Source organism: Microtus oregoni, unplaced genomic scaffold, assembly GCF_018167655.1.
Source record: "Microtus oregoni isolate MIOR12 unplaced genomic scaffold, Mior012 000077F_ref0000221, whole genome shotgun sequence".
Taxonomy (NCBI): Eukaryota; Metazoa; Chordata; class Mammalia; order Rodentia; family Cricetidae; genus Microtus; species Microtus oregoni.
In genome coordinates, this window is record NW_024544029.1 from 2,582,213 (window position 1) to 2,599,645 (window position 17,433).

Below are 17,433 nucleotides of genomic sequence, written 5' to 3' on the forward strand. Positions count from 1 at the left end.
CATGAGGCCTGGTGTATGATATCTTCAGAATTAGCTGTAATTGAAGGACAGGCCTTTTATTTTATGGGGTTTGCCTCACCTATTTCTTCCTGCCCAGGTAATCCTCTTCAATGACGTCATTGTTCACTGAGGATCATATAAAATATTGTGGCATTTGTGTCTTTTCTTCACCTGTTCTGCCAGAGAGACACAAGGAAGGATTTGTATATCTATTGGGCAACATGTTTGCCCACAGGAATAGTACAAAGAATAAAAACCTCGAGACAGATATTGGGGTTCATCCTGAAGATCAGAAAAGCAAAGCAGCCACCCATTAGAGCCACCTTTACCTTTACCAAATCTTCAGACGGAAAGGGTGATCCTGCAATGCTCTCCACCAACCTCAGACTCCACACCCCACTGAGCTCCTGTCTCTTCCCCTTTATATTCCTCTCTCCGCCCAGCCAGATCCTTCCTGTCTCCACCTCCCTAGTGCTGGGATTAAAGGCATGGGATCCCGAGTGCTGGAATCACCTTTGTGTGAGCTCTGCTTCTCTTTTAGACAGACTGTGTAGCCCAGAGTGGTTTTGAATTCAGAGATCTATCTGCCTCTGTCACTGGAGTCCTGGGATAAAAGGTGTGTGCCACAACTCCCTGGCCTAGTGTGACTGACTAGTGTGGCTGCTTTGCACTTTGATCTTCGGGCAAGCTTTGTTTATTAAAAGGCAAATAATATACCACTATACTCAGGGAGGCCTATTTTTTTAAATATTTATTTATTTATTATGTATACAATATTCTTTTTTTTTTAATTTTTTTTTACTTTTTGAGACAGGGTTTCTCTGTAGCTTTTGGTTCCTGTCCTGGAACTAGCTCTTCTAGACCAGGCTGGCCTCGAACTCACAGAGATCCGCCTGCCTCTGCCTCCCGAGTGCTGGGATTAAAGGCATGCGCCACCACCGCCCGGCTTGTATACAATATTCTGTCTGTTTGTATGTCTGCTGGCCAGAAGAGGGCACCAGACCTCATTATAGATGGTTGTGAGCCACCATGTGGTTGCTGGGAATTGAACTCAGGACCTTTGGAAGAGCAGGCAATGCTCTTAACCTCTGAGCATCTCTCCAACCCCAGGCCCATTTTCCCTAAGAGCTTTGCAGTAATCAGAAGACAATTGGGTGGTGCTGAAGTAAATACCCCTGGGACTAGGCAGGAGCCTATAAGGGGACCCTGTGCCTCCAGGCATTGGATTTCAGCCATCTGGGGGGCTTGATCTGAAGGAATTTGGAGCTGGATACGGCACATGCCTTTTGTAGGGCTCCAAGTGAAGGCAGACCTTGATGCTCGTTATGGAAGGACGTTGAGAGGAGGAGGGGTTGAACTCAGACGTTAGATGTCAGCACGTCCCTTTTGTTTTAACTTGTATCATAGATTGGGCTCTATTTCAGAGATGTTCAATCAACTCCACTAGAAAAACTGAACTCATCAGAACTCAGGATAACCTGACTATATGTGTATGTGGTTAGGAAAGACACCCAGAGAAGTCGCGTAGGAAGAGTGAGAGTAGCCCCCCAGGAGCTGAACACAAAAGGAAGCACACGGCCAGTATACTGTCGTCTCTGGAAGATGAAACAATGGGGACAGCCTCAAAGCTTTCATTTCTTGAGCATAGGTGGGTCAGAAGACAGAGCGGAATCCTACTGGAGACGGAGAGGCAGCAGGCTGTGATTTATGGTTTGGAAGGGCAGACTCCCCCAGTTCACAGCCCAGCCCAAGGAACTTGAGAGGAAAAGATGCCCCAGTGGGACTTGCAGAAGTCCCCTGCTATGTGGAAGAGTGTGCCATGCAAAATCGTCCTTTCCTTTCCGAGCTAACTGTTTGAGGTTCTGGGTCTCCAAAATCGCTTCTTCCTAGAGACAACAAGAGACAAGATGAGCGAGGGAAAAAAATCAGAACATATTTGTGTCACTGGCTGATAATAGTTAGATTTCTAAGAATCAAAAGCAGGTCATCTGACCACGACGGTTGACTAAAAGCAACAGGAAAAGACTCTTAACAGAGGATTCTAGGAGGCCAGCACGGCCTTGGGAGACATTTCCTATCTGAGACCACACAGGGGAGCTCTTTTTCTTTTTCCCCTAACTATGAGACACCACCCGAGGGAGTCTCAAGGCTCCCTGGGAGAGGGACTGCTTACAGAGCAACACACTGCTCTGCCACTTGGGAAACCAAGACTGCCAACAATGAAACCAAGGGCACATTGTTAAACTTGTTGTTTGTGCCAAACAGCCTGACTAACCACTGCGGCAGGTCTGTTAGTCCAGGCAATGATCACAAAATCTTCAACGCGAACATAAAGAACCTTCCAGTGGCAAATCCCTAGGAACCACCAAGTCTCCGAGCAGGCTCTTTGGATTAAGTCTTTCTTCACAGTCAGTGAGGGGCAGTCAAAGCTGACAGGAACTTGAACAAACCCCTTAAGTGGTGGAGGTCAAAGATGGCTTCTGCCACCTGGAGGTGGATCATGTAATTTATATTTCTGTGTGCATATATTTAAATCACTTTGACTTTAACGGCATGGGCTGGATTTATTCGTGAGCACTTACTGAATTCTTGCTTTAAAAGATGTGAGCCTCACTTCAACTATAATACTGAATAAGGGGCCCTGGTTCATTCGACAGTCATGTGGGGTACCAGGCTGAAACTGCAGGTAAACTCAGCAACAGGAAGGTGTGAAGTTTACAGGAAGTGGGGGGAGTGATGAGGTAGTTAGAAACAGGGGTGATGAGTTGGATCAGTCTAAAAGTAAGCTGGTGTCCTGTTGGGGGGGGGGGGGGGGGGAAGAAACCCAAAGAACAGTTTATTGTGTTCTTCATGGGTTCTATTACGGGATTGTTTTATTTATTGATTGATTTTTTTTTGATTTTTCAAGACTGTAACACAACTGTCATTGGTTTCTAGAACAGTCTATTCGATATTTGCAAGACCACCCACTGAGTATTTATTTGTCTAATAATCCGCTCAAACACCCCAGCCGGCCGTCCCACCAGCCACTTTCTGCTTAAGCTAAACTGCAGCTTTCCTTCGAGTTCCTTCCAGAAATGCAGGCATGTCACCTCTCCAGGTGGGACGGTGTCCCACTCCAGACACCGCCTTAGGTCTTTAGGAATAAGGATTTCTTCTTGTTTTGTTTTTTTTTTGTTTTTGTTTTTTGAGACAGGGTTTCTCTGTGTCGCTTTGTTGCTCGCCCTGGAACTAGCTCTTGTAGACCAGGCTGAGGAATAAGTATTTCTTCAATGTTCCAGTGACTGTGGAACCTCTTGGAAATGGCTGGCTCACTGGTTAGGGAGCCTACCCACACGCATTCCTAATTTTAAAGAAATTGGCATTTGGAATGTAGCGTAACACGACGCTGTCTCAGAACCAATGTTGACAGAACCATTCATTCCCATGTTAACTGCACAAAGTAGGTGTCCAACATTTGGATGCCAGTTAAATTTAAGAGCGTCAGGCGGTGGTATTGTCTTTAATCCCAGCACTTGGGAGGCAGATAGGCAGATCTTTGTTAGGCTAACCTGGTTCACAGAGCCTCCAGGACAGGCTCCAAAAGGATAGAAAAACATGTGCCAGATCTGGTAACCACACTGCAAACTTGGATGTTATTTTCTCAGGGTTTGTCAATAAAACCTTCTCCAGCTATTTTCTTTTTATCTGCCCTAAGCCTAAGGCTCAGGCCATAGCTGAGCTATTCAGTTATCTTTCCAGTTCCTAAGGAAGTCATGCCATTGTATCACACACCCATCAAAACAAACCTAATTTCCTTGCAGACCCACTCCTTAAGAGTGTTCCAGGCTAGCCTCCTAAAGGCAAATAGCACTGCTGTGGGCTTTGTACACTACAAAAAAGGGCGGTTATCTCCGGCAGAGATAAGCCTGCATCTCCAACTCCAACATAAATCTGTGAACCCGGGGAGCTTTGTGAAAACAAGGCTGTCTTCACGTCGTTGAGTGTCATGAGTGCCGGGCAGTCTTACAAGGCACCTGATAACACACCTCATCCCACTACCCAAAAGAAGAGGCTGTTGCTTAGGATTAAGCATGTATTTATTTTAGTTTAGTTAAAACAAAACATACATTGTTTCATTGAAACCGGTGTAGCACTCCTTGCCAACAAGCCGGGGCATGTTGGCCTCTACAGTACAGTGGGGACATTTACACTATGTACACAACCGAGGCTCTCGTGGTTTCCATTGTGACCACGTGACATGTTACCAGATAGCGACTGCATTTTGGAAATTTAAACCTCATTTAAAATGTAAGATTTGAACCCAAATAGAAGTCCGGTTTATTGCAAATACAATTTAAACAAGTATTTTCAATTTCCGTATTTATATACAATGTCAATTTCTGATATGGAATTCTCTGTACAAGTACTTTGCGGACTTATATATAATGTAAGCTCATCAAAATGCAGTTCAGAAACTTAGGGGAATATATATACATTTGAACGCAAAACCCAGGTCCAACAGTATATACAATCTATTTACAAATACATATGGACATTGTATTTACAGTTTATCATAAATATTGAAAAATAGGTTAGCTTTAATGGATTAATGCTGCTCTATAAATAACAGTACAGTCATAACTGAAATGTCCATGGAAGACAATGCAACATGAGGTGACAGGACAGTGGTTTTAATACTGAAGACTGCTCATGAACGGGGATTCAGTTTCGGAACCTCAAGGCAGATAGATAACATAGCCTCAAGCGTTGGAATTTGGCCTAAAAATTCATTTTGAACCTTAATTCACAAAAAGATTTGGAAAGTTCAAGCTGATTGACCATGAACAGGATTTTCTCCTCCATGTCTTTTTGGTTGCCATGACACCTTCTCTTGGATGCTTGTTTTCTCAACATCCCAGGCAGGTCTTATCAGCAACTCTTTCCAGGACTTCAAGCAGAATTGCGAATTCGTGGAACTCCAGGTGAGGTTCTGGATTTGGAGGCCATGAAAGCAGCACGGTAGAGTGTTTTCTCACTGCCTCTGCTTCTGGATGGTCCCCGGATTTCATCTTCGGGATACAATGGACCATTGGTCTTAAACGCAGCACTATCAGGTATCTTCTGGTCTGCGAGGGTCTTTAGCAGACAAATCTTGCCTATGAATTTAGCCACATATATAAGGCTGTGTAACAAGAACCATGTGTGCCACATTTCTGGCCCTTGCCTCAAACTAAAAATATTTCGTTCAAGAGATAACCTCAAGAACCAGATGACCAACTGATGATTCCACTTGCTTCCCTCAACCACTTAATGGAATTATGTCTATCAGATCTTTGACATTATGCCTGATGAGCAAAGTACCACATTATTTAATATATTCAACATACACCGTTAACATACAATAAATGTTCTCTTAAAGCCAAGCTTCAAAGCAATGTTTTCACTTTGAACTGGAATTGAAATGGAAAGGAAGCATGCAGCTGGACCAGGAACTAAGTACAACCAGGCTGTACTGTTTCCCCTAGCTAATCATTTGTTCGATGTAAACAAATAATTCTGCATTGTTACAAGAATGAGATGACAACCCAGTGCGAGTTTGGAAAAAGCTTACTGCTCGGGAAACCCAGTGGTCTTTCTGAACTGGCGGTGCACAGGCCTCGGTGCAGCCTGGGGGTCAGACCTCTACTGCAGAGGCAGCAGGAACACATGAGCCACGTGTTGTCAAGTAAATTGTGCTTCCAGCAGATGAGCACTTGCAAGCTGTACTTCCTGCTGGAGAGTTCTGGCCTACTGCCATCAGGCGCCATTTTCACTTCTGGAAACGATGTTTTAAAGGGCAGGCCCAAAAGCTCGACTCAGAGAGCTGACAATACAACTCTGGAGACACACGCAACTGAATAAACCCTGTCTTACCCAATTGCACAAACTGTTTGGTACCTCAAAATCAGTTATTTCATTTCCAACAGAAATATCTGCACTGCTTTTCAGCCTACTCGGCTGAAGACATAAACATTTTAGATTTAATGAGCCAATTATCTGGAAGCAAAGAAACTGATGAACAGTGTTCACCGGATCTGGTGCAGCAGCTACCAATTAAAGTGAAATTTGAACAAACAAAACAAACTATGCTAATTCATGATACAATTTTTCTTAACATTTTCCCCGAAAATGATTTTGGGTAAAAAAGTATTTGGCTTATAATGCCTACAAAAAAGGCAAATAATTTCATAATACTAATAATATTCGTTTTTAAATATCAATGAAATTGTGTTACGGAGTTTATTGACAACTGGTTCTGGATAAAGTTCAAAAAATGCAACTTCTTCAAAGTAAAATAGTGCTTCTGAGGTCTTTTAAAGTATTTTTTGGTACAAAAAATAAGTGTTTTTCTCAATGCTTATTTCAATACTTTGCTGTAAATTAAGTGTTTTTCACATCGAATGGTTCCATTAGGCACATTCAAGTAAAATCATAAAATATCCAAGGTTAAACAATGACACAGCCAAGCATGTGGCTTGATAAAAAGTTAAAAGTTCGTCCATTCTCTGGAATGGAATAAATAGTCACTTCCCTTAACCCAAGACTCGTGGTTTTGCTGTTAATATCCATTCCTTAACACACAGATAAGTTTCTTAAAAAAATAAAAAAACCGAAATCAAAACAAAATAAAAAAAAGTTCCACTTATTCTGCATCCAGAAGAACCAGCGAGGAATCTGCACTTCAAAAGGAAGTGAACCGAAAGCATCAGGTGAAATTTCTGAGCAAGTTGAGTGTTGACTCAACACTGGTGGCAGATGGACCGTTGAGTTTGAGTGTTGCCATTAGTGGCCACCTGTAGAGGCATTGTGTACCCAATCCAGAACAATCAAGGCCATACTTCCGGTCATCACCACTATGCCACTGATGAAGAACAACAGGGCCTGCAGGAAGCAGAGAAAACTCATCAGGGCGGATGCTAGAATCACACCTGTTACAATACTCTCTTACCTGACTAAATACAAACTGTTAAGGGATCAAAGTTACTTAGAGCACAGAAGGCTTCTATATGTTGGTACAGCTATTCATGAACCTGTAATTTCTCACCCATGTCCCTATAATCAATAAACGTATAGATTGGAGGGGTTGACTCATGAAGGTTTGACTCCCAGCTTAGGCTTGCTCCTAACAGTTCCGGTAACTTAAAGTAGCCCATTTGTATTAATCCACCTTCTAGCCCGTGACATTACCACTCTCCCACTAACGCTTCCCATGTCCTCTCCTCTTCCTTTCTCTCCCTGGATATCCCGCCTATACCTTTTGATTATTGGCTGTTCAGCTTTTTAATCACCCCAATTACAGCAATACATCTTCACACAGTGTAGACCTTCCCACGTTAGACCTTGGTTTGCCGGTGTCTGTGCTTATTAGTTTGTCTCCCCAAGAAAAGTTCACCCCATTTACTCCTAACCTCATTCTTAGACCACAATTAGTGGTCAGACAGTAGGGCTGATGGTCTCTTATTCTCAATACCCCACAGGGCTGGCATTTTTTTATTCCTGCGTTCCCCTGCTAGGATTCTGATTCCAAAGAGCATGGTTTGTGCTTGGCACAGTTTGCCCTTTGAAACAAGATGCTAGCAAACCTAAGGATGAATACAGCCGTGAACGCATTCAGAAGCCCCCAGAGTCCTACTCAAGGACGGTCTCATTTAGATAACACCCTCACCTTCCTTGCTGTGCACACTGGCACCCATCACAGGGCAGGAGTTTAGCACCTTTCTGCAATTATGTTTCTAGTGCACAGCAGCCTTTGTTAAGTATTTCACTGCTAGAACTTCAGGAGAGACTGAAAATAACTACTGGTTTTACCGTCACCGCTCACTCACCCCAATCTTTTGCACAGATCTCATAGGTTCTTTCTTCACTAACTTGATGTAGAAGGCAGATGGAAGAATAAAAATCAGCATGGCAGCTGCCGACGCACCTGTAAAAAAGGACGTTTATCCTTTGAGAACTCAATGAGTCTAGTCTGAAGGCTCAATATCCTTAGGCATGTAAATCAGAACTTACCAATGAAACCAAAGATGTCCCTAATGGTGGGGACAAAGATGACAAGCAAGTTGGTAAAGGACAAGATAGCCACGGTGATGACACTGTGACGCCACCAACTGAACTCCTTTGCAGCACACAGTAAGTGAGTGATGGAACTCCGGATCTGAAAAAAAAAGTATCGCTTGTTTTAGCAATCCTACTTTAATTAGTGCAAAGAATTCACAAGCAATTTACAACGTATCAACGGCAGTTTTTCTAGAACTGATGCCCCTCCCTCCTGTTTGCTGCCCCGTGACGATCTGGAGCCTGCACCCCGCCACTACTCATCCCTGCAAACCTCCCCCAGTGTGGCCCTGCTGCAGTCTCCCTCCTTAAATCTCCACACCCAGGCTCATCATAGCTGTGCAGGAGCAGGCGGCTACCTACCGGGAAAATAACCACCGGCACCGTGAGGGTGACAGCCATCAACACAGCCAAACGGACAATCAGGAGGAGAATGTCAGTCCCCACGATTGAGGAGTAGGTGTGCAGCAGTTCCGACTCGACCTGTCCTGTGGGGACACAGCAGAAAAAGCTTTCAGTGAGGGATCAAGGAGGAGAGCGGACTCACATGTGGGGACACAGCAGAAAAAGCTTTCAGTGAGGGATCAAGGAGGAGAGCGGACTCAGTGAAAGCCGCACTCTCACAATGACTACAAACTAAGGCTAATGAGATTAATCTGGAATTATGATTAATGCAATTAAAGTAACATTGGAGGAAATTTTTTTCTGAATACTGAGATTTCGCCACATGACCTCCAGTAAGAACAGGGGCTAAGCACCTAATCCAACTCTGGCTTAGTGTGTGAGCACAAACGTGTGTGTTGTGTTAGTTACAGCTAACGGCGGGAGCAGAGGCAGCGGGAGCGCAACAGAGGCAAGGACGTCACAGAAACATCAGCAAATGGCTCACATCCGCTTCTGAATCTGGACCGGAAGGGGACTTCTTACAAGCAAAGATACACACACGATATCGGTTCCAACAAACGAGTGTTTCTCTTCCTGAGATTAGGCATCACTTACCGTAAAATGTCAGGTATCCAAAGAGAGCAGCAAGCAGGTACATCAGAAACATGGCGAAGAAAGAAATCTTGGACACGTTCATCATCCTCCTGCGGCTGCGTCTGCACAAGCACAACAGAGCGCGTGTGATGGTCAGCGAAACCAGCAAGTTACAAGCTACTGTCGGGGCTGCCAATCACAGTCAGAAAAGGTCAAGTCCCTACCCTTTCAGCTCTTCATAGATGGGAAGAATAGCAGGATGGCAGACAAAGGAGAAGGTCAGGATTGGCACGGCGTACACGGTCTGAAAGAGACACACCACTGCATTCACACCCCGTGGCATACCCTTGGTAGTCCCTGGCGGTGCTTCAGGGATTTACACCAAAGCCTGGAGAGCCTCACTGCTGCCTAATTACCCCCACTCTTCAATTTTGTTTCCCAAGTATGACCAAGACCACCTGAGACGCGCCACTTTGAGGCCATGCGCCTGGTTCGCTTGTATTCCTAGTCACAGGAGAACCTGAGACTTCTGTCTAGTTCTCCTCCCCACCCTCTATAAATAGCATTATCGATCATCCAGCCTCAATTTCTCTCAAGACATGTTTTAAAATTCCTAATGGGCAATTTCTTTTTCTCCTGTCCCTTCCTAAAAATTTCTTTCTAGAAGGCAGGATGGCAACTAGTTACCTGTGAGTTGAAGATAAAGTAACGCGGCGTGCAACAGTCGGAGACGGTGGCGTTGGACGTCACGTTAGACGCCAGGAGGGCCAGCGCTGATGTGGCGTTCACAGTTTCATTGATCATCAAAGCTTCTACAGGGCAAGGAATCTGAAACTTCTTGCAAATCACCTGAAACGTATTTTCACATTCGTTAAGCACAGTAACCTGACAGAGTGTTTAAAAGGGTATTTTCCAAAAGGAGAAACTGTTACCTACCACAATCAGAAAGAACATCATACACAGCAAGGAGAGGCCACTGGTGTACCCCAAGTACCCTGGAGAGGCAGAAGAGAAGAGTTCCGGGTTAATCTAGCAGGAACACAGACTGAAAGACACTAGGGCTAGCAATGGCGTGCTATGACCAGTTGGGGGCTCCACTGCTACGCTGTAAGTGTGTCACACTGCCATTCCCAACACCAGGTGCTGGGAGCCTTCTAGCCTTCAGTGCACCAATAAGTAGCAACACCCCTTAGGAACTGCTGGCTCGCCAGGCCAGCTGTGGCGGCGCACATCTTTTACCTTTGCAATCGCAGCACTAAGAAGGCCAGCCTGGTCTACAGAGCAAGTTTCAGGATAGGCTCCAAAGCTACAGAGAAACCCGGCCTTGAAACAAAACAAAAAAATAAAGTAGCAAAGTGTCTCGCTCACCTAGATTTCTCAGCAGCGACAACGGGAGGATAAGCACCAAGGACACCAACAGGACCAGGTAGTCACCATTCAGATACCACAATCTAGGAGAGACGAGAAAGGGCAAAAATCAACGACACGTCTAACAACACGCATGAAAGGGCAGTTTAACTGAGCGCGCAGTCAGGTTAGAGGTGGGGGTGAAAGGCAGGAGCCTCTGCGCCATTCTCTGCTCTGGGAAGACTGCCAGCTGATTCATAACATAAAACACGTCTTAAAGCTTGATACTAGTGTAGGGAACAAGGCTGCTCTGTGCAGCTGGCAAGCTTATCTCTAAGAACCGTACACCGACAACATAGTTCTCGCCTGTAATTTCTATCCAAGGAGAGAAGGAACTACGGCGAGATTCTTCAGACAGTTATCAGCAAGTACAGTCATTAAGCATTTCACTAAGGAAATTTCCACTTAGATTAAAATTCACAGGCAACCACTCTCCTCCCCCAAACTAGTCTGAACCAAACCCCCACTCGATCAGAATTTATTTCAGATCATAGTAACATCTAAACCCACCTTAATGCCAGAATAAACTATAGTCAAAAGGCCATTTCTGAAACTAAATTTCCCTAAGTTCTAGTAACCAAGGCCTAGTCTCGCTGGGCATGGTAGTGGCGCGCACTTGCATGTTCCATCCCAGAGGCAGAGGCAGGCGGACTATTTGAGGTCCAGGCCAGCTAGAATTAAACAAGGAGACCCTGTCTCAAGGAGACCCTGTCTCAGGGTAAAGCCATTCCTTCTTTTTTTAAAATATTTTTATTTATTTTGGTTTTTCGAGACAGGGTTTCTCTGTAGCTTTGGAGCCCGTCCTGGCACTAGCTTTTGTAGACCAGGCTGCCTTCAAACTCAGAGATCCTCCTGCCTCTGCCTCCCGAGTGCTGGGGTTAAAGGCGTGCACCACCACCGCCCGGCGCCATTCGTTCTTAAAAAGCACTATTTTTAAGTTCTAGCTCCTCACGGGCTCCACTCCACTCATGACAGTAACAAGAACACCACTGAAAAACACTGCTGAAGATCGGCATGATGAACCACGCCTCGAAGCGCACACTGAGAGCCACACGTCCCTGTGTGAGCACACAGTGGGAGCCACACGTCCCTGTGTGAGCAAGTTGGAAAGCAGATGAGCCTGGCTGTTTACATTAGACCCCTTCCTCCCAGGAATGAGGAACTGCTGGGAGACTTCACTTTCTACAGCACAGCCGGGCAGTTTCTGGTTTTCTTCATTTAACTATTTTAAGCATGACTGGTATTTTTTTTTTGGCGGGGGGGGGGGGGGGGGGGGGGGGGGGGGGCACGACTTTCTGTCTTAAACAACTCTACAGCCAGCAACTGTAGCAAATGGAATATAAACAGATGAATTCGAGCACTAGAGAAGTTCCGCAGCCAGGTTGGCGTACTTGTTATTCTGAGTTAAGTGCAAACCGCTGTACAAGTCCACATCGCTCTGGGAGGCGGGGGAGGGGGGGCACTTCCCTATCAGGAGTTAAGTACGGACAAGAATACTTGTGGAAAACTTACTGATGAACTGTTTTATTTATATTCAACTTTGACCAAAAGAAAAAAAAGAAAAAGAAAAAAAGTATCTGCGATTGTTTCTATGCAGTAACCTTACTTAGCACCTACCCATTTGTATCTTCAATGTTCATTAAAGCCTTGATCACCAAAGGTAACTCATATTTCACTATGAAGAGGTAGCTTGACATAGCTGGAGGAAAACAAAATTAAACCATTACAAGTGCAAAATGTGGCCTGTGACACCGAGGTCATGTGTCACCACCTTGTGCTACTACTCAACGAAGCCTACCCAAAGTGCCCTTTCAGAACGTACCTCCAATGTTCTGCATTGTGATCGAGCCGGAGGCTGCGAGCTTCCCAGCCAGTCCAAACGCCTTATGCCCCAACTGTTCATATAACAAAGACCCTGCACAGAAGAGCACAGAGGAATGAAGCCCTCTGGAAGCTCTACCCCATCCCAAACCAGGATAGGCAGATTACTCGGGGCGGGCAGGGGCGGACCGAGAATGCCACCTACCTCCTTCATTGGCAGTCTTCAAGAGGAGATGAACAGAGTACAAGGAAAATATCGACACAAATGTCAAGAGAATTCTGAGAAAAGGAAAAGGCACACTGTTACAAGCAAGCAGGGCTATCCACTTACCACCTCCCTTCCACAGCACAACCAGTGGTGGTCCCTCTCTCGACCTTGACTGACACTACAGCAGCGAACAGGTGAGCTCCGCTGTATTAAATGAAGCCATGCCCACTGTGCCCAATGCAGGGAACTCTGCAAAGCCCCAGGTCTCGGGAAGTAGAAACTTGTACTCTGGTTCTGGGACCATAATTATCTATATACCTGCCATGTGTTCCTAACAGTTTCACTTAAAACTTGCCATTAAACTTAGTCCACAAGGCTTTTATGCCATTCAATAGATGGGTAAGGAAAGGCCAAGACCCCATGGACCAGACAGACTGAGAAAAGAAGACGGGCGGAAGTGGAACTAACATTTCGTCAGACAGTATTTAAAAAAAACAAAAAACTACTAACAAATCAGAGAAGTGACACCCGGGCTTGAGGTGACACTATTTGCTTGACCTCTCAGAAAGTCAATTAAAAAAAACTCTTAACAAATTAGGTGACTGGGAAGACACAAAAAGATGTGCCCCAGTAGAGAACTCTAGAACGAGTGAGCTCAGCTTCACCCTTCCACTTGAGGGAGTGTACACAAGGAGGAAAGGGTCTAACACCACTGCTCTCCTGAGTTTCTCAGCCAAGTTCCACTTTCCTTCTATGAAGGCAAACAACACACTAATTAACAGAAAAAAACCCCAGCAAATATGCAAATGAGACAGCCACATAAATTCTGACCTTGTATGGGCAAACTGTACACTATGTAAGGTGCTGGCCAAGGGGGAAAAAGGCGTCAGCAGCACAGAACACAGGCTGTGACTTCCATCCTAAGGTCAGAATGGCAGGACACCCGGGCTTGAGGTGACACTATTTGCTTGACCTCTCAGAAAAAGTCAATTAAAAAAAAAACTATAACAAATTAGGTACTGTCTTTCCAATGGATTTCATGCCCCTCGAGGTCACTTTCAACCTCAAGATTAACTCTCCTTAAAAGGTCAACTTGTCATTTCTTGCACGTGGCTTCTGGCCCATTTACCTTTACAATGTAAATAAGGAAGAATAAAAACTCGCACAATCTTGGTATCATTTGGCCATTTATTAAAATGGTTAATCAAATACAAATTAAGCTATTTAAAGTAGAATTCCAAAAGTTCAAGGGTTACACGGTAAGTTTTCCTTTCAGTTATGAAGCAGCCACCCATAACCACATTGGTAGCATTTTAAAGTTTCCAGTTCTCGTGGCAAGAGCCAGAAAGGGTTTCAAACATGTAGAGCCCCATCAAAAATTGAGATTTCGGAATGTTCTATAGCTAAAGGTCCTGGGGCTTCATTTTAGCAAGAAATGCCTCCAAGACCCTTACCCTAACGCTTTTAGTATCCAATGTCAGGCTTAACATTAATTATTGTGGAATTTCATAAAGCTGAGTTTTTCTTCTCATAAACATTGGAGAAAATAACTTGAGTGGAAGGTAGCGGTCAGCTAACCAAAACATAACTGTCACGAAGGGAAGGGACATTAATTGTAGAGTGTGTGTGGTTCTGGTGACGTTAGAGGGCCTTCTACGGAAACTGTCAACCACACATCTACAGGCGGTTTGGAACTTAAAACACTGAAAACCATACACTGACACTTGTGCGTGCTTCTGTCCTTGGAAGGAGTACTTCTTGCCCCCTGCTTTTCTGAGAGCACTGGGAATCACACCAGGAGTCGTGGATGCGAGGCAGGCACTCTACCACTGACTGGTACTTTTATAGCCCATGACTCTTCAATCACAACCCCCAAGGGTCAGTGACCCCAAAATGGGTTAAGAACCATTTTGCAACCTCTAACCAGAGATTTTAGAAATCAGAGGACCAGCTAATTAACTTTTGAAACAATTAGTAGGCTCATATTTAAAATATTCAGGCATCATACAGATCCGGAAAAACATCTTTAAAAAAATGGAGTTTGCATTTTAGCATCCAGAAAACTATGACTCACTTGTCCTAAAACCAGCATGTTCTAGGCAAGGTAAATATCACCACACCTCTATCCAGAACTTTTTTTTTTTCCTTATGTTTAAGGGCCACAGGTTTTAGGGGGACTGTCAACTTGTGAAAGCCAACTGGAGCCACTTCACTTACTGTAACCTTGGCTTCTGTTTTGAATCAGACATTAGAGTCACTCTAAACTCAATACTTTCTCACTGGACTCAAGCAGTCAGTGTCAAGCGCTACCCAACATTCTATCTAACCTGCTTTCTTGGTGTTGTATAGTATGTAGTAAGACAAGAGTTTCGGATTTCTCGCACGTCAAAGTTTAAACGATTTCTAAATCAGCTATTTGAACTGCAAATTCTTTTCTGGAGCCAAAATATGTTTATTCATATTAACTGCCCTGCATGGCAGGCTCACTACTTACACATACTTACATAAAAAGAGCAATTCCAGTATTAGCCATGGCATAAGAAAGCCCAAGGATTCCACTGCCCACAATCGCATTGCTCAGATTAAATACTGACATTCCAAAGGAAGTAGTACCTGGATGCTACACAGAGGGAAACGATAACCAAACATATAACAATAATTAAAAGGAGAAAAGCAGCTTTGGGCAAGTTAGATTTGAAATCTAAAACACTATTCTTTTACTCCATAAAGCCAGGCACTTAAGACACAATATTTTCAACTTACAAAGTCAGTTTCATACTTCTTCTTCCCCAAATTGGATTCAAGTAAAAAGTTCTGGTTTTCAGGATCCACATCCACGTAATGGCTGCAAAAATAAAATTTTAAAAAAGTGTAATTGTAACCCGACCGAGGGATAGGCAAAATCGTGTTTTAACGTACATAAAGTAAAACAGCCCTTCGGTTCGGCTACGGCACCTTTTAGTTAATGCCTAAGGAGTAAAGTCTTTCCTGAGATACCGTTGGTCATGCAGTTAACAACCGGGCAATCTAGTAGGCTACTCTCTCCGGGGCTAAGAGCAAGAGGCTGGGGGCCCCGGGCAAGTATCCTAGGGCCCCGAGTGGGCGTTAGCCTGTGACCGCTGAGCCATCCCTCCAACCCGAGGCGATGTGTGCTAGTTCTTATTTGTTTATCTATTATTTTTGCAAAGCGCACTTCTCCCACCTTTTCAGAGCAGCCTGCTTGGTGGGGTAGGAGTAGTTGAAGTCACTGTTGGAGCTGTAGCTGCTGCTGTCCTCATCCGGGGAGATGTTGAACCTTCCCATTTCGGTCTTCTTCATGCTGATCGGAAGTGTGCGTCCGGCGCGGGGTTCCTTTTGTCCTTGGCGGCGCACTGGCCCTCGAGGCTGCAAGCCTGCGAAGGTAGAGGCGGCGTCAGGACTGCAGCGCCTGCCCACCCCTGACCACGTGACGCCGCCGGGCGGCGCAGCGCGGCTGATTCATCCCCCGCCAGGCGAGTGGAAAAGTACCAGGCGAGCGAGGGGCGGGGGCGCGGCGAGGGGCGGAAAAGTACCGGCGAAGGGGACCGCGAGAACAAAGATGCGCCCGCCGCGGCGCCCCCTCCAGCCACCTCGGCGCCCAGCCCGGTGTCCCCCTCAGCCAGAGCATGTTTACAAGCGACACGCCGAGCTCTCCAGCCGCCTTGGGTCCCCGGTCCCCGGCCCCTCCTCTGCCCCGGGAGGAACTGATGCAATACCGAGGGGCGATTGTCAAACCCTCGCCGCTCGCCTCTTTTCCCCGTGTCCGGATTGGTTTCACGTTCGGGTCACTAGACCCGGCTTGCAGCAGACGAGAGCAACCCCGCGCCCGCGCGGCTCCCCGCTTCCCCTAATGGGAGGCTGCGGCCGGCTGCCCGCCCACCCGCAGACCCCGCTCCCGCCGCCGCCCCTCCCCCGCCTCACCTCGGCGCTCTCCCTCCGGGCTGGCCCACCACTCGGCAGCGTCTCCCGCAGGCTGTCTCGGTCACACCAAGATCGTAAAAAGACGGGACGAAAATAACAGCGACAGATTCTCTAACGATCCCCGCAATCCAACAGGCTTTAGAGAGATTGACTTTAATTAAATTATGATCAGCTTTTTCTTCCTTTTCTTCTTTATTTTTTTTTAAAGCGGGGGAATGGCGATCACGATCCTCCAGCGCGGGCGGCGGCGTGGCGCGGTGTGGAGCTGCCTCGCGAGCGCCGAGTTATAGCGGCGGGCGCCGCGTCAGTGGGCGGGGCTGGCGGCTGCTCTTTGTGTATCAACAGCACCTGGGCTCCGCCTCCAGGCCGCGTCCCTTTCCCTCCAGCGGCCTCCCGCCCGCCCCGCTACCCCGCACCCCAATTCGGGGGAGGGGCGGTCGCACCCCGCTTCCTTGCGGCTCCGCAAGCCCGTGCACCGCAGCCCCGTGGGTGGCCGTCCCCCGCGGCTGCCGTCAGGAGCCAGCTCCCAGAAGATTTCCCTCCCATCCCAGTCACCAACACTGCATTTCGGGGACACATCTTGCATGTGTGTACCCCCAATTCTAAACCTTTTCCAGCCGGTGCCTTAAGATGTACGCGAAACTTGAGCCAGCGCTGCCACGCTACCCTGATGGTTGGATTGTGTTCTCGATCTTTCCACCTAGATCTGCTTTCACTCTCCTCCCCAGAACTAGCCTGCCGATTAGGGCGGCTAGCAGTCCCGTTTCAGGATAGACTTTTGGTGTGCACGTGGGACAGCATAGTTGGAGAGATTTACGTTTGACCAGAAAACCAGATCCCCTAAAAAGGGGTCGGGGCTGGGGGATCCAGCTCTGCTGAGGCCGCCTAGGAGCGTCCTGGCCACCCCTTGGCGGACACTCTCCCTCCTGCCACCACCCCACCCCACGCTGAGCGTTGCTGTTAGCCACCTCCCCGGGCCTCCACCAAGCGCGCCCTTGTTGGAA

At 46.4% G+C, this 17,433-nt stretch overlaps 1 protein-coding gene across 1 annotated transcript; it reads right to left on the reverse strand.

The window, feature by feature from the left end:
- Positions 1-4,061: 4,061 nt before the first annotated feature.
- Slc38a2 (solute carrier family 38 member 2) lies at positions 4,062-16,699 on the reverse strand. Its single transcript, XM_041642499.1, has 16 exons — positions 16,430-16,699; positions 15,693-15,882; positions 15,254-15,335; positions 14,995-15,110; positions 12,488-12,561; positions 12,284-12,376; positions 12,079-12,160; positions 10,423-10,505; positions 9,991-10,049; positions 9,742-9,903; positions 9,279-9,358; positions 9,076-9,176; positions 8,440-8,564; positions 8,032-8,176; positions 7,848-7,945; positions 4,062-6,903 (listed from the first exon to the last, which is right to left on the reverse strand). The coding sequence occupies exons 2-16, from the start codon at positions 15,806-15,808 to the stop codon at positions 6,805-6,807; spliced, it is 1,515 nt and encodes a 504-aa protein (XP_041498433.1). The 5' UTR covers positions 15,809-15,882; positions 16,430-16,699; the 3' UTR covers positions 4,062-6,804.
- Between the last annotated feature and the right edge of the window lie 734 nt (positions 16,700-17,433).

Excerpts from the sequence above, each read along its gene's own strand:
- Slc38a2 (XM_041642499.1), bottom strand. The coding sequence starts at position 15,808 with ATGAAGAAGACCGAAATGGGAAGGTTCAACATCTCCCCGGATGAGGAC. Across the intron at positions 8,177-8,439 it reads TGCCGGTGGTTATTTTCCCG|ATCCGGAGTTCCATCACTCA; the intron begins GTAGGTAGCCGC and ends TTTTTTTTTCAG. Across the intron at positions 6,904-7,847 it reads GATCTGTGCAAAAGATTGGG|GCCCTGTTGTTCTTCATCAG; the intron begins GTGAGTGAGCGG and ends TGCTTCCTGCAG.